General features: G+C 46.9%; 1 protein-coding gene across 4 annotated transcripts in view; it reads right to left on the reverse strand.

Annotated features, from left to right (window-relative positions):
• The window catches only part of RNF216 (ring finger protein 216), a 161,867-nt gene that overhangs the window by 70,018 nt on the left and 70,561 nt on the right, over positions 1-21,288 (reverse strand). For all 4 annotated transcript variants that reach the window (XR_007519747.1, XR_007519748.1, XM_049904808.1 and 1 more), the window contains exon 13: positions 20,339-20,417. Coding sequence is in view for 2 of the 4 variants with exons in the window: in XM_049904808.1 (XP_049760765.1) it covers positions 20,339-20,417 (79 nt within the window). In the remaining 2 variants the exon portion in view is untranslated. The remainder of the gene's footprint in view (positions 1-20,338; positions 20,418-21,288) is intronic.

The raw sequence follows: 21,288 nt of genomic DNA on the forward strand, positions 1-21,288 counted from the left end.
CATTACTGAGCAGGGTATTGTGTTCTCTAAAGTGAAGTTTAAGAGATGAGAAATTTCAAAGAACTGAATAAAGGTAATAGTCCGCTTTCCCCAGGTGGGTCTGAGATGTTCGTGGCATCTATGACCCTACAGTGGCTCCTTCCCTCAGCGAAGCACAGGAAGCCAAACCTGTAAAATGACAATAAGCTCCCGATAAGCTGCACCACCACCAGCACCATGGTGGCCACTTGGAGAGCCCAAAGCCCTGGTGATGAAAGGTATCAAGTCCAGCCCAGAAGGCCTGGCAGGCTTGCCTCTAGGAGCTCCTTCGAGGTCAAAGTCCCCCCAAAGAGCGCGGCTCCTTCCCACAGGCACTTCCACAGTGCTGCCAGGTGAGATATGAGAAAAGCGACAAGGGTTTACTTTCAGTTTTGAGGACCATGACTCACTCTCTCAACTATGGCCATATTTGTTACATAAACTATGGCTGTATTTGTGAAATGTATATGCGTGTATATATATATAAAGGAAAAGAGAAAAGCAGAACATCTCAAGGCTAGGAGGCAGGGCCCCTGAAAACCTAGGCCCTTTCAGTACTACTGTCAAGTGATCAACAATTTCTCACTTTCATGAAGCTGGTTTTTTATCCCCAAGAAATACTTAAGTGTGTGTTCTCTCAAAACGGCCTCTCCTGCTTTTTCAACAGTTAAAAATATTATTTCAAAGTCATTTTCATTTTCTCCTGGACTTTCTGTAAGTGGAGTTTCTAAAGCATGAGGAATTTAAAGTTTCAGGGCTATAATACCATAATTTAGACAAGCAGAGTTTAAGAAAATGGTACCAGAAGTGGGCAGGCAGGCCACGTTTATAGCATTCAACTGTATCACAGTCTACGTACATCTATCTCTGAAGGCCCTTTTACTTCCAGTTCCTCTAGAAGATGTGGTCGGGGTTCCTCAGAAGCTGGGTGAACTTGCAGTCATAGGCCACTCTGCTAAGGCGTCCCAGGTAACGTTAAGGCCTGGCATTTATCCATCGCTGCCACGGAAGGCACGGCTCCTGCCCTGGAAGCACATACTACTCCACTCTCACCACATGGGGAGGTGTCCCTGGCTCCTCACAGAAACAGCCACAGCACCTTCCACCTTGCACGTCACTGTCAGTGTGCTCACGTGCCTTGCACATATGTTTGTAATCACCAAACAACCCTACACAGTAAGCGGGGCTGGTACTAGTATCCCCATTCTACAGAAGCAGCAGCAAGTGCTGAGAAAGGCACTGGGAACTGCCCATGGCTGGTCAGAAGCAGAATTAAGACCAGAACCTTCTCTTCTGACGATGCTCCCTAGCGCTCGGGCCGCCGGATATGTTGCAAATTAGGTAAGTTCAGATACATGTGACGCCAGGATCACCCCTGACCTAGCAGGCTTACACCTCCTGGTAATGGGTGTGCACACATGTAACTGGAATGTGGGGGGCTGGACGGCTCACCCACACACCCAGCCAGCGTGCCAAGGCGGGGTGGACCTCCCTGAACTGCCTTTCCTCACGCAGTCCTCCTGGATCATACTGCTGGCATAAATCGCTTTGTTTTCAAAGGGGCTATTCCTCTTGAACGAGAATTCTGTCATGTCTTTAAGTTTTGATAGAAATGAATCTCTCCTCTACCCATGTATACAGATGGCAGCCTAGGATGACTCACGGGAAGAGCGCCCTCCTCCTGCCCCAAGGTGTTCCACTGTGTCTGCCCGTGATGGCAGGGGACAACCCACCTCCACCCAGACACACAAACTGAGCCGCTCTGCCCAGCAGCGGTATTTTATTGTTATGACACCGTCTCGTGAGCCACTTCATTCCCTGCTCCCTACTTCTCGGTTATAAGCGGTAATTAGTAATGTCAGTGTTCTGGCTGCATCACTCCTGCCCCATTAATAATACAAGATAGGATGAATGCATAAGTGTACAACAGAGGTTTCAAGGTTAAAAGCAGTAATGGAGAAAGCTACGGGGGGAGGGGGGCAGCAGTGCTGCGGTTGATAGAAGAGGAAGTCTGTGTGAGAGAGGCAGGCAAAAAGAGGGCTTATTAAAGCTGTTCTTTAAAAAGCCAGTTTCTCTTTTGGGGCAATATGTATGGTGACACACCTTCTCAGAGTCCTTGGCCACAGTAAGTTCAGTGTTATTCTGGGATGCATGCGTATCTCCGGCCGCCTGGCAGGCACTGGAGAGTTACCAGTGTATGAAATTGAGGTCAGAGGGAACGGCACCAGTATCTTTCAAACATATTTCCGGTGTTTTAAATGACTTCCCTTGTAAAAGGCAATGCCTGCTTGTTCAGCAGAACTGGTGCCTTCCTATTTAACATTTTTACAGCTAAAGTCAAGACCAGTAAGATAGAGCAGGCCCCGGCTTGGCAGCCAGGCACTCCTTCTTCAGTGGAAGACACAGAAGACTTCATATCCTTACCACTGCCTTATCTCTCCACAAAGCTCCACACGCTGTGTTTCCAAGGGGGTTTCAGAAGGATTCTTACATTCCTCCATGGAGCTTTGTAGAAAAAGGGAACAAAAGGAAACGCGCCTGCCAAAGATGCCTGGAAAAGGATTAGTTTGGTTACTTGTGAAACGTGGAGGTGGGGGAGGGGGCTACCGACCCAAGGTGATGGCCACCTGAGCACTTTAGCTGATTACATCCTCCACGGTTTCTTCCTCACAGAGAAGGATGTACTGTGACATCGTTTCCTCGTCCCTCACAGACCAAAAGTGAACTGTTTTACACATGAGCAAAGCAACAACTCTATCTGCTGGTTTCACAAGCCAAATCAGACATCTTTCCAAAGCAGTCACGGCAATGCTTGCGTGGCTCAGCCCATCCTTGCTTGTTAGTAAGGCACCTTCTCTGTGGGAGAGGAACCAGCTGGAAGCAGGTCTCTGGCTGGCTGCACGCTGCCCACAGCTCCTGAGTGTCTGCTGTCAACAGGCTCCTTCTGCAGAAAGGCAAGTGGAGAGAGGCAGGTCTGCCGAGTTCCAGTGCTTTCCACTCAGCACAAAACCCGTGACCTCATCTACAACCCAAGACAAAGTAAAATACTTCTTTTTAGGGCTGTAAAATAAGTCCCAGGAGCCCTGGTGGTGCATGGTGAAACGCTCAGCTGTTAACCAAAAGGTCAGTGGTTTAAGCCTACCAGTGGCTCCACAGGAGAAAAGTCCTGCTCTTGTAAGGATTATAGCCTAGGAAGCCCAGTGGGGCAGGTCTACTCTGTCACATGGGGTTGCCCTGAGTCAGAATTGACCCCACAGCACACAACAACAACAACAACAACAAAACAAGCCCCACAGGGAACCAGGAGAAATACGTACGAGTTTGAAAATACAGAAACATATTTGAAAAATTACTTTTCTTTCTTTTCAAGTTCTCTTGAAACAAACAAAACAAAATAAGATTCTTTGCTTAAAACTTCAGAGCGCTGACTGGGTTGACAAAAACAGGTGTGATTACTTTTTTGACTGGACGAGTAAGACACTCTTCCTCCTTCTGACCCTCAGTGATCCTCCCCAAACGCAAGTAACTGCTCCCAGTTTCCTATCTATCCCTCTAAATGTATTTTATGTATATGTAAACATACAGAACCTTCTCGTCCCCCTAATGCCCAGATGCAAGCGTACTATACTCACAGTTCCACATCTTGCCTTTTTCATACCATGTATCTTGGGCACGGCTCCATAATACCACAACTGGACCCATGTCATTCTTTTTCATTCTATGGCTTATGCCAGAGGTCAGCAAACCACAGTTCACAGGCCAAATCTGGCCCACCACCTATCTTCTGTAAATGTAATTTTACTGGAACACAGCCACATTCGTTTGTTTATAGTTACTCTCACACTACACAGGCAGAGTTGAGTTGTGACAGAGACTGTGTAGCCCACAAAGCCTCAAATATTTACTATCTTCCCCTTTATAGAAAAAACTTTTTGCTGAGCCCTGGTATATGCCACTGTATAGATGTACCAAACTGTATTTAACCTGCTCCTTGATGATGACCATTTAAGTTGAAAATGGGTATCTTTAAGAATAAAACTGAACTCCTGAAATGTCGAGGGGCTTTAAGCAGGATGAGGAAGGAACCAGCAGGAACCAGCAAGGAAGAAGGCAGCATGAAGCACCCAGGCTTAAAGAAGGAACTTCAGAGTGAGCTCTAAGCCCCCAAAGTGTCACTTCCTCTTTTTGGAGGAAGTAAAGAGGCGAACAGTATGTCTTTTGATAAAAGGAAATTCCCCTTTGCTCTATCAAAGCTACTCCCTGTGTCTGTGCTTTTCTAAACTAAGGCAAGATTGCTGAAGCATACTGTGACCAAATTAGGAAGCAGGCAGGCTGAGGGCTCTAAGCTGGTCACCACACAGCCAGGAGGCCTAGGCATGCGCAGACAGTGCCGGACGATGTGGGAGAGATTCTTGGTTCAAGGAGGAGAGGCTATCTGTTTGAGAAAGCTTAATGATGATGAACAATTGTCCTATGAGACAAAATTCACCTGCTGCTGCTCACAGAATGCAACGGCATCCACAGGGAAGAGCATGTGGAGTGCAGAGTGGAGATGGACAATTCTGGGCATTGTTCTGTTTATTTCAAGGACGGTGAATGTTTTGGGAAGGACCAGGGGAAAATGTACCAGTCAGATCTTTCTTAGGCTAAAGCACTGTTTTACACTATAAAGAAAAAAAATTTTTTAGAAAGGTCTTGGAAAACAAACAAAAAAAAAATAAGAGTTGTGTGTAAACTCTCCATTTTGAGACTGCCTGCCCAACTGCTTCATCTGCCAGGATGTTGAGGTTTTAAACTAATCCTACAGCTTCATAACAAGGTCTAGGGAGGGGGTACTTTAGTAATTCACACCGTGCTGCTTTCAGTAATTTCTAAACGATGATACTCTCTTTCAGAAATGAATTCTGAGTTAACTTTTGATTCCGAACCAATGCGCCCAGAGTCCATTCTGACCACCAGCACTATCTGGGCAATGAAACGTAACCTTGAAAATCCTTGCTTCCCTCCCAAATTCCCAGATCAGCAAGATTCCTGGACACACTCGATTCCCTCAGGAATGTGCCCGGTTCAGTTCCAGCATCCATTATGAAATCAGACATGCAGGTAGAGCTAACCTGAGTTTCAACAATGAAGGAATTCTCAGTTCTTTATAAGAAAAAACTTCAAGGAAGCCAGAGTCTTAGTTACCTAGTGCTGCTATTACAGAAATACCTCAAGTGGGTGACCTAAACAGGAATTAATTTTCTCACAGTTTAGGAGGCTATAAGGCTGAATTCAGGGAGCCAGCTCTAGGGGAAAGCTTTTTCTCTCTGTGGGCTCTCAAGGAAAGATCCTTGTCACTTTTCACCTTCTCGGTTCCTTGGAAATCTCACGTAGCATGGCATTTATCTTCCCCCATCTCTACTTGCTTGCTTTACTGCTTGTTCAATCTGCTCTTTTTATATCTCAAAAGACACTAACTTAAGACACACCCTACACTAATATGGTCTCATTAATTTAACCAATTCCCAAATGGGACTACAACCACAAGTATAGGGATGAGGATTTATAACACCTGTTTTCGGGGGACACAATTCAATGTGTAACTTTAAACAAGAAGCTGTGGGCACCACTCTGGGCTCAATCTGAAAGCCTGCTCCACCCAAGGTCTCAGAGCTGGAGGTCCATGCCGGGGCCATGTTCTTAACACAGGGCTCCCTGCCAGAACACACGGCCAGCTAAAGCAGCCTTCTCTTTGCGGCTGGTCAATCTGGGCTGCACTGATATCCCAGAACCCCTCTAGTTGCAGGAGACAGGAACTACTCAGCCACTGTCTCCAAAGCGCTCTGGTAAAACAGCTAAGTGTTTGCTTTCTGCATACTCCTGTACTGATTCTGGGGAACATCATTTATTTATAATCACCTAAAGGGCCATGAATTTTACAAGTAGCCCTACAAAGACTATATACTTTTCAGAAGACCCTGGTTGACTACCATGTAAACCCACCAATTAACAACTGTACTAACGTCAGCAGAGGTTTCTACGGCTCACCTTCAGTGGAGTCAAACTGTCCACTAATGGATCACTGGGGCATGTACAGGTTACAGAGTTGGGCCAGGACCCAAAGTCCATCCAGAACCAAAAGACTGAAGTTCAAGGATTTCCCCAAGTGGTATGAACTTGGCACTTAACTTCTCCAAGGTCTTTCTGCATCAACAAAACTGCGGTGTCTGGGTTATATGATCTCCCAGGTCCCCCTCCCACCCCCCCCAATAAATCTAACATCTACAACAATTACAAATCAAGAGAACCAACTGCTGCCAACTGAAGAGTCACTTGGGCACGCTCAGTGCAGTTCCACGTAATGGGGTTTGTGCTACCCATTTGCACACCCCCTGCCCCCAGATGACCATCAGATGTGAAATGAGACACAATTCTGTTCTGACCTCAGCGTCCCCGATTTGATGGCTCCACACTGCCTCCTACTCCCTGTTTTCCTACTGATGTTGCTGCCCCGAAGCAGAGGCTACAGCAAGCAACGGAGGCTCAGAGTGGGGCTGCTGTCATCACGACTGAGAGCACAGCTCTCCCTTTCTCTCTGCTTTCTCACCGCAGTGCAGAAGGCCCACAGCTACAGACAAGTCTTGCTGCCCTTTTATGGTAGAAAAATGAATTGCATGCCCAGCGGTGGAGCCGAGAGAAATGACAGAACAGAAAGCTGTCATTTGTTGTGGTTTTGGCAGCAACATAATAGTGTTCTCCCCTCAGCCACCTTTGGATGGACGGGCTCATGCCAGGCACTCATGAGGGAAAAGTCAATGCCCAGCCAGGCTGTTCCCAGATGCAGGCCCCCTTGCCTGGCCTGGGAACCCATGTGTTTCTTTATGAACAGCGTCAGCCTTTAGTTGCATGAAAAAGCACTTTTTACAAAACAAGGTGTAAAAAGGAGGTTGCGTGGGTTCCACTGGAAGGCCTAACAGAGGTGACCCAGAAAACACTGTTCCAACACGCAATCAGAATGCATCCCAGAACAGGTATGATTTTCTTACACGACAAGGCCACTGAATTGGAGCTGGGCAGGGAGCAGGACACATCACCAAAGAGGGGCTGTGGCTTATTGCGCCCAGTGCAGAACGGGCCTCTCTCCCCTGTGAGGCACAGGGGACAGGAAGCAGCCACTAACCCCAGATACATGCATTCTCCAAGAAGACACCAGATACCCACGGCCCTGTGGTAATACCACGCGGCCTTCACTTGTTTGCATTCCTGTCAGGCCTCCCAACATCTGCGTAAACACTTCGCAAAAGGGGAAAGGCGCAATTCTCTGTGTGCCCGTCAGAGTTAGGGGAATTAAGCTGATCTAAAAAAAAAAAAAAAAGAGAGAGAGAAATTACATTTATCCAACATGTTTCCAGCTGGAAAACAAGACTTCTTAAACGGGTGGAAAAAACTTGTACTGGTTACATGGTTCTTCCATCTTTAAATGACACAAGGAGTAAGAGTCATAGCCCAAAATCTACTGGCACATGGACCTATACCAAAGCAGCAACTGCCATGTGACCTGGCAAGTCCCTGCTCTCCTGCAGCAAGTGATGCTGTCACCTGTACCAGACCCGCCCCTGTGGTGCCCCATGGAGGCCATGCCGCCCCAAGGAGGAGGTGGTCTCTGGACATACATGCCTGAAACAGTACCAGCCTCTTCCTCAACCACCTCTGCCGTTGCTCTTGGCTCCCATTACCTTTCCCCTCCACCACCACTAACCCCATCACCAGAAAACTGTATTTTCTTCAGGTCAACCTAAGCCACCTAGGTCTTCAGGCGAATGGGAGAGAATCCCACCAAATACGTCGAGCACCGTGCATGTGGGCCGTGGGAGCAGAGGATTTGCTGACGGAGGACTTTAGTAGCACCGTGTGTGCCCAGGTCTCGGGTCGGGAGATTGATAGAAATGACAAGCTGTGATAACCGAAAGGACAAGACGTTCCAGCTCCCAGCGTTCTGTCGGCTCTCCCTTCGCCACCCCCTCTTTCCTTGCTCTACAAGATCCACCCCCTAAAACAGCACTTTGGTCACATCGTCCCTATGCTAAGCCTTCGAAAGCTTCCATCGTCTCCAGAGTCAAACTGACCTCCCTTATTCTGCTTGCAAAGCCATCTAAAATACGGGGTCTCAGTATTTTCCCAGTCCTCCTTCCTTCTGCAGACAAGTGTCTACTTGCTGACCCTGCACACAGTTTTGCTCCCATCATTCCCTGACACCCACCCATTTAAAGCCATAAGGGCTGAGTCAGGCTAAGACCCAGCCTTTTATGAAGTATCTCCTCGTCGTGCCAAACCAAAGTGACCCTTCTGGTCTCCTGAAGCGGTCATCACTGCTATCTCACTATTTCACTGTCGGCGTATGAGCCTCCCCCACTGATCTCCCGCCCCCGGATCTTAAGCTGGGATTGTGGCTGTCCCTCTTTATATTTCTGCTGGCAAAGCAATGCTCAATGAATATCTGCTGAACGAATGAATGAAAGAACCAATGAATGACCAAATTCTGACCAAGGCAGTTATGTGCCACCTGTCCACCCCAGCCTATGCCAGGGGAGCAGCTCGTGAACATGTGCAGGGTGGAGGACAAAAGTGTCAGGGAGGGTGAGGGGCAAGTCTCTGGTCAGCTTCTCCTGCACCACGGGAAGCAAAAGGCTTTTAAGAAGAAGTGGGTGCAAAGAAAGAACAAGGATGTGTGAATGAGCTTCCATGGTGTCCACAGCCATGATGACAGAGGGTATAGGTGACAGAGGGTGTAGACAAGTAAGGGTGCTTGTCTGGAGAAGGGACACAAGCTAGGAAAAAGGTCGGATTAGGTCTGAGCAGCAGAATTCTGATGGAAGAAGGGGAGAAAGCAAGAGGACACGCTTCAGCCAGAGAGGAGAGAAAACACTGCGATGGGCCTCATGCTCTTGGGGCTGGGATTCAGGTCAGCTTCTCAGACACAGGGAGCCTTTGAATGCAAAATCCTTTTCATATGAACTTTTGATGGGAAACCAACTGAACGGTACTTTGATGAGGCTACAGGGATTTGATCTGAGATACTTCCTTAGCCTGTTTCTTTTTGAAAACCACATGCCAACGCCTATGAAAGACACATGAAAGGCCATCTGGTCTCTCCTCCGCCTTGAGACTGCCTCGCACACAGGTCATCCTAGAGAGAGGCATGTTCTAGGCCATCCTGGCACCTCCGGGAGGCCTTGGGGCAAGGCCCCAACTTCTTGGGAACCCCCTCACGGGTTACAGTGTGCCTAGCAACTCACCTTGGAATCTTTATGGTAGTTTAAAGTCTGTTTTCTCTGTGAAGCTGGAAAACATCAGCTCACCACCACTCATACAGAAACACCTTGTACAAATAGAGAAACTACACGCATAAAGCCCCCCTCTAGGACCTTCTGTCCTTCCACAAATATCCACGGACATTCTCCTATTACGTTACAAGTTTTCTCATCTCTTAAAAAAATGATCAAGCCACAAAATATTCAAGTAAATGTCTTTTTTAGTTCCCAACAGTGATGCACCCTCAAGACAGCAAAGCAGTTAAGTGTGTGCGCATGTGCATAAACTTTGGAGTTAGACCTGGGTTCTTTTTATTGTGGAAAATTTTAAGCATATACAAAAGTGGTCAAAATAATATAATGAGCCTCATGTACTCATCACTTGTGTTTAATAAACATCAATTCATGGCCAGACTTAGCTACACCTACTCTCCTGTTTCCTCTCCTCCAGTACAATTTTGAAGCAAATCTCAGATTAAACATCACTTCATCTGTAAGTACTTCAGTTTGTTTCTCCAAAAGATCAAAGAGTCTTAAAAACAACCCAGCATTCCAAAATCAGACCTAAAAATACAGAATGATAAGTTAAGGAAGCCCCAGCTTTCTGTCCTGGTACTATTGCTTAATAGCTGTAGGACTTGGAGCAGATAGGAATATACACTCCCCAGTATGCTGCCTAAAATCCAGTAACACTCCATGAGCAGGCATGCTAGGATCCAGTCTGTCCTAACCATGATGCCAAACTCCCAACTCAAGACATCCCTGCTGTATTTGCTCCGACCAGCAAGCCATTCTCTGGTGGAGTCACTCACTAACTCATTCTGCTCCCCACCCCTAACCTTCGCAGACTAGATTTGTTTCTCATCATCACTCAGCATTACCAAAGTTATTCCGAGTCCTGATTCCTGGGGGCATTACTGTGGAGTGCAGACACAGAGCACACAGTTGTCATCTAGTTTCAAAGGCAAGAGCGGGGAGGGTGCCTTGCTCTGACACACCAGAGACGGGGCAGTGGGTCCTCCAGGTCTCAGCGGCTGACTCCCTGCTGTGCAGAACCCTGGCTGTAGACCCATACATTTCCTAGTTATGGTCTGTGAAAAGGGCGCATGGCCTTTGGGGACTGAAGACTTGACAGAGGTGGTCCTTTTTCTATCTTTGTCTCAAAGGCAGAAGAGGGCATTGAGGAGTTAAAGACTGTTTACGTTTCTCAGCTGCCACATAGCAACTGGAAAATGACCTTGAACTCGACAGTAAACACAAGGTTCCCACCCAGCTGCAGCTTTTGTCCAGGCTTTGCGTGAATTTTGCTCAGTGCTCCAAATGTCCCTCTTTGCTATCGTTTCCCTTCCCCACATTCCTCCTCGCTGACAGATGCCCATGGGGATATGGGGTGTTTTCATGCTTGTGTTATTGCCATAGCAACAATTTCTCTTCTACCTGGAAGGCTGGAAACCCTGCAGTGCTCTGTGCTGAGAATGCAAAGTGGGACACGATCGAGCTGCACTTACACGCACACACACAATTTCTCAAGGACATCACGATGAGAATCATGAAGACAAATTAAGATGCTGACGCCTGGTAACGCACAATTAACGTAAAGAAAAAAGAGATAAATCACTCTTCACAGAAAGACATTTTGTAGATAGTAATTTTTAAGTGATTTTTAACATAAGATTTTTAAAGACTTTAAATCAAAATGCATCTTTCTCTCGCTGAGGCCACAGGCACAGAAAAATGCCACTAGATTATTTGAATAAAACACATAAAGGCGCTAAACAAGCAGCTTGTGGTTTCCAGAAAGAGAGGCACTCGAAGCTTGCAACTCCACAGTCTGTGAGCAGGGTGAGGCGGTGGCAGGGCAATGGCTAACTGGTGGCTACAAAAACCATGAAAAAGGGTTAGGGTTTCTGTTTTAGCAAAATGCTTACACGAACGGCTGCTAAAAATTTGCAGAGACTTTTTCTGTAAGTGCTATATAGACAGTTTATTTTAGTAGACACGGAAAAAAAAAAAAAGCCAAAAAAAGAGGAGAACTGAGGAGACCACATCCACAATGACAGTAAAAGGTAAGGTGCTGCCTCAGAGTAGTGGTGGGGGAGGCAGTGGTCAGGACCCCCTGTAAAGGTGGGCGCCCTCCCATTAATACAAAAAACCTCACAAACTAGTACCCATCCGGGAGATGACCCACGGGTTTTGATCTTCACTTTGTGACTGACTCTCAGGTCTCCAGCCAAATCTCTTGTCCTTGTTGTTTCCAGGCTTTTCTGGCACTCATCTTTTGGAATGTTGTCCCTGAGATTCTCAATCCCTCTGAGATGAGGCACACGACGGGAGGGGGGCAGTGGCATTGACAGCCATGGCCCTGGGGAACAGCTGCCCCAGACGCAGGCGTCTTCCTATGCAGTCCTCTAGGGGGCACAGGTCCTTCTCTGCGCTTGACTAAGGTTGGCTAAGAGCTGGCATTTCTTAAAGAACATACTGTTGAGCTAAACATGTGGCTTTAAAACTCTATCCCCTTTATGAGAGGTCAGCACAAGGGGACTAAACCAAAAGCAAAGAAGTTTCCTGAATACAACCGAACGCTTCGAAGGCCAGAGTGTGTGTGTGTGGGGGGGGGGGGGTAGGGTATAGGGACTTTGGTTTCAGGGGACATTCACGGCAATTAGCATAACAAAACGTCTTAAGAAAACGCTCTGCATCCCACTTTGGTAAGAGGTGTCTGAGGTCTTAAAAACTAGCAAGCGGCCATCTAAGATGCATCTATTGGTCTCAACCTACCTGGGGCGAAGAAGAACAAAGAACACCAAATACACAAGGTAAATATGAGCCCAAGAGACAGAACGGGCCACATACAGCTTGAGACTTAAGAACTAGATAGTGCCCGGCTACAACTGATGACTGCCCTGACAGGGAACACAACAGAGAATCCCTGATGGAACAGAACAGTGGGATGTAGATTTCAAATTCTCATAAAAAGACAAGACTTAATGGTCCAACTGAGACTAGAGGGACGCAGAGGTCATGGTCCCCAGACCTTCTGTTAGTCCGGGACTGGAACCATACCTGAAGCCAACTCTTCACAGAGACTGGACTGGACTATAAGACAGAAAATGATACTGGTGAGGAGTGAGCTTCTTGGCTCAAATAGATACATGAGACTATGTGGGCAGCTCCTGTCTGGAGGCGAGATGAGAAGACAGAGGGGGACAGGAGCTAGTTGAATGGACACCAGGAATACAGGGTGGAGAGGAGGAGTTCGCTGTCTCATTGGGGGAGGGCAGCTAGGAGTACATAGCAAGGTGTATATAAGTTTTTGTACAAGAGACTAACTTGATTTGTAAACTTTCACTTAAAGCACAATTAAAAAAAAAAAAAAAAAAAACTCTATCCCCTTTACACTGTAGCATTTCGAGGACCTAGTAAGAACTGTCATGTGTGAGCATATGATCTGAAAACTAAGATAAGTGAAAAGTCATCTTTTGCTTCCCCAATGGGATTTTATACTGGGCCACTGTGAGGGAACTCCTTGCTCTTGGGGTGGCAGACTTAACAAAACTGGAAGGAGCTCCTCCCTTCTAGGAACTCCTCTCATCACCCAAGCCCACACCATACCACCCACTGTCCACCAACTGTCACCCTAAAGTGAGTAACGACCAGTGATACGATGTGCTAGGCCCTGGACTGAGTGTCTCACCTACATCATGCCACTTATTCTTCACAAAACTCCAGGAGGCAGGTACAACTGCTCCATTTTACAGACAAAACAATCACAGTTCAGGGGCATGATGTCTTTAGGGCCCAACGCCACAAAGTGGAGGGGCTGGAATTCATCCGTTACCAGCAGGTCCAACATTCAAGCCCTGGTCTTAACCACTGCAGACGGCCTCCCTGGCTGCAGGTAACTTACTAGTGAAGCTAAACAAAAGCACTGTCCCAAACAATGCTGCAAAGTAGGAACCTGAAGACTCTTCTTTTGCAACTGGACAGGAGCTGCTGTGATTTGTTTCCTGGGAACATGGTGACATTGTAACTGTTGAAAGCAGCATCACCAGGGCTAGGAAAGGAGACTGGCTTGGGTGGACAAGGCAGAGCACTGCCATGGCCTGGGGCTGAGAAGTTGGCAGACATCACCTGAGGCCACAGGTGCTGCCAGATATTTGACTCCTCAGAGCTGGCTCTGACAGCAGAGCCTTCTAGGCTGTCTAGGCTCTGAGACCCAGTCAGGGTGACGGGCACTCAACCACCTGCCATGAAAGTCAGCCTGCGAGGTTTTCAAGTGGAGAAATCCGAGAGTTCAGCAACACACAGTAGGAGACAAAATGGCGGTGCTCACAACAGCCCTTTGCTGCCTCTCTCCTCCACACACCCAGGCAGGGCGCCAGGTAGAAGCAGCTGGTTTCACAATTCAGTGTCCAATATAAACCGATGAACTAGATGAAATGCAGGAATACAAACTTTCTGTAGGGCTGAGGGGAACAAAATAAAATTCTTAACCATATGTGGCATTTTAACTCATGTATATTTTTTACCTTCCCTATTTCCTAGATATCTACCTCCCTTTTAAATAATCACTGCAGACAACAGAAAACATGGTATTTATCTGACTTTTAATGTGAAGGCAGTGTGTGAAGAAAGGGAATCAAGATTTGCCTTTTGTTGCTTTTATTCTTCTTGGGACAAAACAAAACAGACCCTGAAATAACCAGGTTTTATACTCAGAGCGTTTTAGGCACTGTAATGTCGAGCAAGAGAAGTGCATGCATGCGTGTGCGTGTGCGTGGGAGTGATTATAAGCCAGAGTCTTTCAGCACTGAGAAGCCTAGGAAGAACAGGTCCACTACGCTGGTTACTACGGGGGATTTTAAAATGTAGAGACCGACAAAAACATTGAGACAAAATAGAGTGAGATTCTGTTACCTTGTTGCTTTGATACTTCTGCAGGGACATGGTTTGGGGTCCTCCCCAGACAGTGTTTTGGGACAGGGGCTCCCCGTCAGGTTCTGAGTGCACCAGGTTAGCCGCGGCTTCATCATTTACATCACCTGACTTAAGGTCTCAGCGTCCACTTCTTAGGGTGCTGTGGAGACCAGAATGAGCTAAGGGTTTTGTGAGCCACCTGAGGAATGCTCCACCTGCTGGGGAGCATCACAGCCTGAAGCTCTTCAGCCTGAACTACCACGGCTCTAAGGAAGTGGCTCACCTTTACGGAAGTCAGTGCAGTGCGATGAGTTGCTTTTATATGGCCTTTCTCACCGTGGTCTTGTGATTCCTACAAAAACGATTGGCGGGACTATGTAAATAAGGTGCATGGAACCCCTGTGGGGGTGGGACCATGCAAATAAAGTACATGGAACCCTAATAAGGGGATTGGTCAGTTTTGCCATTCTGCTACGCTTAAAAAAAAGCCAATCCTAGACCAGAGGGGAGACCTCACTACCACCAAGAAGAAGAGAGGGGAGTGGGTTATGTCCTTTGGACCTGGGATTTCTACTGAGATCCTTCTAGACCCAGGAGACAAAAAGTGAGAGAGAGCTGTAACACCTGAGATGGTGTAAGATGGCAAGAAAAGGCAGCAGCAGCAGAACCAGGAGATAGGTGTGAGATGGCACAGTGGGCTTTCTAGACAACAGAGCAAGAGAACTGAGTGCCTTCTGGCAGGAGGGTTCCTGGTGGAGTGGGGTTCCTTCAGGCACTTGTTGGCTAGACTCTCCGACCACGGAGTGGGAGAATGGTGCACCTTCGGGCTGAAGCTTGGTGGAGTGGGGTGCCCCTGGGCACTTATTAGAGGAGCTAAAGAGCTTTGTAACACTTTGTAACTCTGTCCGAAGCAGGCAGAGGCTAGGCCGAGGGGCCCAAGAGCCATAGAGAAGCCTGCCTGCAGGCATGGCCGAGAAGCTGTCCTGATCAAAGAATTGAATCCTGAGTCATTCCTAATCCTGAATTGTAATCTATTACTTCCCTAATAAACCCCGTAACTGTGAGCATAGTCTATGAGTCTGGGTGGCCACTGCAGCAAATTATCAAACCCAGCAGAGCAGCAGGGAGTGCCGTGGGAGGGATGGCTGGTGTCAGAATTGGTACCAAGGGTGGAGAGAGGATGTATCTGACCTCCACCTCATAGGAATCAGCCTTGGGCTGCTGATCTTGGTTTTCCTTCCCCCTTGTTAGAAGAGATCAGACTCCCATACACCGCCATTTTTTACAGTTGGGTAGGTCACCTTTCACGCTGAGGAACATTCACACCACCGTACTGCTCTTGCTGACATCAAGGATAGCACTCCAGTGAGCAAGCCCTTGTTTGAGGCTTTTGTTATCCAGACATTTAGTTCTTGTCAATGCCACTTCCGGAATGAAGGCACTCCCTGGTTGCAGGAACAAGAGACTCATGCTTCACTCATGTCTGGATCAACGTAAAGGCCTGTGTCGGTGCAGGAGCCCGCTCACAGGGTGGGGCCTAGAGAGAGCACTACAGTGAGTGGCAGCCCTGTCTCTCACAGCTGGAGCTGCTCAGGCACCAACAGCTGGTACAGGTGTGTTGAAATGTTCTTCACGCAGCCATCCAGTCACCATGGCTGCTGCAGATGCCTGCTTTTCAGCAATGAACCTGGTCACTGCAGATGTTTTGATTACATTCCACTGCCAGAGAGTCAGTCATACTGAATGTCACAAAGGCTAGGGTGGAGACTGGAAAGGGTACAAAGTAGGGAGGTGAGAGAGAATAAAGAGAAATAAATACCAGAGACATGCAGTTACACAGCCACAGTCACACCCTCGGGCTTTGTACGGAAGGTGCCACACTAAGTGTTCTCACAATTATCCTGATTACAGTCGCACCCCCAAACGGTCTCATCTCCTCAGCACTCGCTTTGTGAGCGCTCCTAAACCTTCACCTCGTGGCCTTGGTTCACTTTCTGAAAACCTCTACTTACATACCTCTGGGTTTATGTAGCCAAGTTATGGTTCTACAAGGGAGGAAAAAGATTCAATAAATTTCTGACCCTACCTAGGAGTAAATCTTCCAGAAACATCACTTTCAAATTGCTTTTTATCTCACCCTCTGCTGTCCCACACCAAACATTCGATCTGTTTCTAAAAGCAGCACTGAAAACAAACTGATGAATTCTTTATCTTGGAACCCACGAGGGAGCTTGGGGCCTTGACAAAAGCATTCCATCGTATCAGAGAAACAAAGACTCACTCCCTGTTTTATCAAAGACAGAGCCTCTTATTCTTCAGGGATTCCAGGCGAATCATTCCAGGCACGCCATCCCTCCTCCAGATAACGAATTAATATTAACTCCTCATCTCCAAGTGATAAGTTCCTAGAAATCAAACTGGAGTTCCGATTACTGGCAAAGACTCTGCAACAAGGAGGCAGATGCCCTTTGCCTCACGTGGGGCACAATTAGTTATATGGCTCATTTCTTAAACATTAGGAATCCTCAAGGATTAGTGGTTGGCTTACCCATCTTGCTGAGGAGGAAGAATGTCAAGAGAATTTGCACAAGTGAGAAAAGTAAAAACACTGCCATCTGCTTCCAAGGCCATATTTTGCTGACATGCATACTTTTCAAATGCCCCAGACTAAAGAAACAGCAGTCACCTTTCCTCACGGAGTATCAGTGCCATCTAGTGGCGACTCTCTGCAGGCTCATAAATGAAGACCAGCTGACTGGCATTGTAAGCGCTCCCCCTTTCCTTTCTAACGACACGGTGGGCACTTCTCTGTGACCTGCTTGGCTGGCCGATCCAGCTCCATGTGCTGTCACTGTTCAGGCTTCCATGAGATGCAGTTTTTACCTTATTTTCCATGGTGCTTCCAGCCAAGCACCTGCAGACCTGACCCTAAGCAGCAGAAAATGTGTCTAGAATGTGAACGTGACCACTGCGGATGAGAGTCAAGTTCCAAAGCACACTAACCGATAAAGCTCTACTATGTATTCTCTTCACTTTAAAACAGTACCAAGGGACACGAATAGATTCGAATGAGTGGAAAGACACACTCTGAACTTAGACAGCAGCAGCCAACATTTTTAAGGTAATACTTTTCCTAAGTTCACAGAGAGATGTGATTCTAATCAAGATGCTAACAGCATTCTTATTTACTTATTTTTTGTGCTTTAAGTGAAAGTTTACAATTCGTTTCTCATACAAAACATACATTGTTATATGACCTTATTTGCTATCTCTATAATGTGACAGCACGCTTCTCCTCCCCACTCTGTGTTTCCTGTGTCCCTTCAACCAGCTCCTGTCCCTCTCTGCCTTCTCATCACGCCTCCAGACAGGAGCTGCCCACTTAGTCTCAGGTAGCCACTTGAGCTAAGAAGCACACTCCTCAACAATATCATTTTATGTTTTACCGTCCAGTCTAATTGTTGTCTGAAGAGTTGGCTTCAGGGATGGTTTTAGTTCTGGGCTAACAGAGAGTACAGGGACCTTGTCTTCAGTCCCTCCAGTCTCAGTCAGACCACAAAGTCCGGTCTTTTTACTAGAATTTGAGTTCTGCACCACAGTTTTCTCCTGCTGCATCAAGGACTCTGTTGTGTTCTCCGTCAGGGTGGTCTCCGGCTGACGGAGTCTCTGGTTTACATGGTCCTTTCTGTCTCTTGGGCTCATATTTTCCTTGTGACTTTGGTGTTCTTCATTCTCCTTTGCTCCAGGTGAGTTGGGACCAACTGATGCATTTCAGATGGCTGCTTGCTAGCTTTTAAGACCCCAGATGCCACTCACCAAAGCAGGATGTAGAAGATTTTCTTAATAAACTTTGTTATGCCAATTGACCTGGATGTCCCCTGAAACCATCGTCCTCAGACCCCATCCCCTGCTACTGTGTCCCTTGAAGTGGCTAACAGCATTCTTGAGCCCCTGTGACATAATTCCTAGATCGCCCCACCCCAATTTCTGGTGCTCCCTGTTGGGCTCCCCGGCCTCTGCCTGTTCCCAAGGGCACAACTGCTTTTCATTCTTGATTCTGAAATCTTTCTCCAGCCTAGACTGTCATTGTGTTCTTAACCCTAGTCACTTACCAAGCATTTTCTAAGCACTCACTCTGTGCCGGACATTGGGAAAACATATGCATCCTGGACGTCCCCATGCATCCTGGACGACCCCACTCTCAAAACTCAACATGTCCAAACGGAATTAATTTTCCCTTGTCTGAAATCATTTTCTGTTCTATTTCCAATTTTATGAGTAACGCCATCTACTTAGTTACCCCAACCAGAGAAACTTGAGTCACTTTCCTCATCCTCACATTCAGAGTATCACCACCTAATCCTATCTCTATTATTCTTCTCCACACCCAGAGTTCTGGTTCTCATTATCAGCCGGGGCAGGCTAGGTTATGCTGTCGGAACAAATGCAAACCTTAGGAGCTTACAACAAAGATTTATTTCTCGTTCATGCTGTGTCTCCACCTCAGCAGAGGGAAAAGACCCACGGTGCTTGCTCTTTTCCCTCAAGTGACTGCTCTCACTTAACACCCACATTGCACTGGCCAAAATAAGCTACCTGGCCATCTCCAAGTTCAACAGGGCATGTACAGTCCTACCACAGGGAAAGCAAAGTATCTGGTGCATCTGCCTAATGTATTAAGAACTTCTGAAAAACTCTCACTGATGTTTCAGGTTGGAGGGTTCTCGAGACACCTGGATGCTGTCTCAGACCCACGTGAGCCTCACAGCTGTCTGGAACTGTCTTTTGAGAATAATAGCCTCCCGCCTCCTCTTTTACCTTCCAAATTGTATGGCACTCTACTAGGAAATGTGGTTCCCAGCACCTCCTTCCACAGCAAACAGATCTCCCTGACATCACCTCCACCCAAATCAGGGCTGCGTCCAGACTCCTCAGGATGGACTTCAAAGTCTTGCATGGTTTTGCCCAATCAGCTCATGAGGCTACCCCTTCTTACTCCTTGTACATCATGGGCTGCTGCTCCATGGGCCTAGAACATCTCTCCATTTTCACTGTACCTCCCACCCTTTCATCCCTTGCCTACTGCCTCCTTGCCTATGTGTTTTAGCTTGGGCGGCCCCATCCTAGGCAAGCCAGTGCCTGACACACTGCGAGCACAGAAAACAAAGTTACTATGGTTTCTTAGTTCCAAGATGCCAGAGGCTGCTGGAACAACTGCTATAGCAATAGCCTGGGGCGGGGCCCAATTTTTAAATGGCTACATCAGTTTTAAGAATGCATCCAATTCCACACAGAAATGTTAATGTAAAAATCAAAAGGAGCCAAGTTTTAGCTCATTCATTTGTTTATTTTCTTCCTTCTTCCCCACTCTCTAACTTTATTCCTCCATAAGAAAAAGATATTGCCATGTTTGACTCCAATGATGCTGTTTTAGAACACGGTTTAAAATTTACACGCTCGTCTAGGTAGATGCCAATATTAACTAAAAACTGTAAGTGGCTTATAAACAGGTGACAAATTTTAAGACATTCTTAGTTCACAGGGTAGGAGCACAGCTGAAGAGTGAAAAGATTTTCAGAAGTGAGGTAACCAGATAGCTCTTGTCTCATCCAACAGTCAGTTCTTATAAGGAAAAGAGTTATGTGAATCACCTACCAGACTAGGTAAAGATGCCACAATGATGCCTAGTCCTTCAGTGAGAGAAGCGGCGTGTGGACTTTGAGAACGGTAGGAAGTGGGTGGGGGTGGGGATTTGAGTACAGGGTAGGAAGAAGAACCAGCAAGAAAAATGCTGGTGCGGCAGAAGAAAAACAAAACCTTCACATACATTCTTGCATCTGCCCTTATAAGAAGAGAGCCCAAAACAGACACTCAGAGCTTTGTGGCTCTAATTCCACAAGCAGCCCACATCCCTGTAACCACGTCAACCACTGTTCGTTCGCAAAGTACCAATCTTCATTTTCGTTCATGAAAAGGCAAGCACTCAAATCCTTCTCCTGGGTCCACTTGCAGATAAACAACAATTACAAACAACTGACAACTGGGCCATTAGGGCAGCCCGAACTAATTGTAATTCGGACACACACGTAGGAAAAAACTTGTCTCCCTACCTTTCGGCAGCGAGGATTGGGACAGCTGAACCTCTTCACATCACTGTCCAACAGTGCAGGAAAGCTACAGGAGGGACACCTAGAGTCGAAGAGCAGATTTGTATTTACCTGCAACACTTGAGTCTGATTAGGTTCCATGGGACTGTTCATACCAAGACAGGGTTTTGAGTTGGACAGCCATATTGCCTTTTTTTTTTTTTTTAATTTGTACGAAAGGCTCAGTACCCTTCCCTCTTTTAAAAATTTTATTGTGGTAAAATACATATAACAAAAACAGTTGCCATTTTAACCACTTTTAAGTGTACAATTCATTTAAAAACAAAAACAATAACAAAAAACAAACAGTTGCCATCAAGTCAACTCTGACTCATGGCGACCCCATGTGTGTCACCGTAGGACTGTGGTCCGTTGGTTGTTCATGGCTGACATTTTGGAAGTAGATCACCAGGCCCTTCTTCTGAGGTACCCCTGGGTGGACCTGAACCTCCAACCTTTTGGTTAGCTGTGAGCACACTAACCATTTGCACCACCCAGGGACTCCTCACTAAAATTACATACTTCTTTCTTACTCCTTGGTTTTCATCAAACATGGAGAGAACACCCCTTTGTGCTGGCTCTCATCACAAAATACAGACAGCATCCTGGGGGCTGGCTCAGTGTAAAACACTCAATAATCACACCCTGTACCTTGCTGAGAGAAGGTCCCCTGGTGGCACAGTGGTCAAGAGCTTGGCTGCTAACCAAACGGTTGTTGGTTCAAACCCACCCCGAGCTCTGCAGGAGAAAGGCCTGGCTTTACGTGAGAGAAAGATCTGCTCCCACAGAGATTACAGCCCTGGAAACTCCATGGGGCAGTTCTACTGTCACATGGGGTCACTATGAGTTGGAATCAACTTGATGGCACCCAATAACAGCAGCCTTGGTGAGACCCCCTGGCACATGTCATTTTT

This window comes from Elephas maximus, chromosome 12 (genome assembly GCF_024166365.1).
Source record: "Elephas maximus indicus isolate mEleMax1 chromosome 12, mEleMax1 primary haplotype, whole genome shotgun sequence".
In the NCBI taxonomy this organism is placed as follows: domain Eukaryota; kingdom Metazoa; phylum Chordata; class Mammalia; order Proboscidea; family Elephantidae; genus Elephas; species Elephas maximus.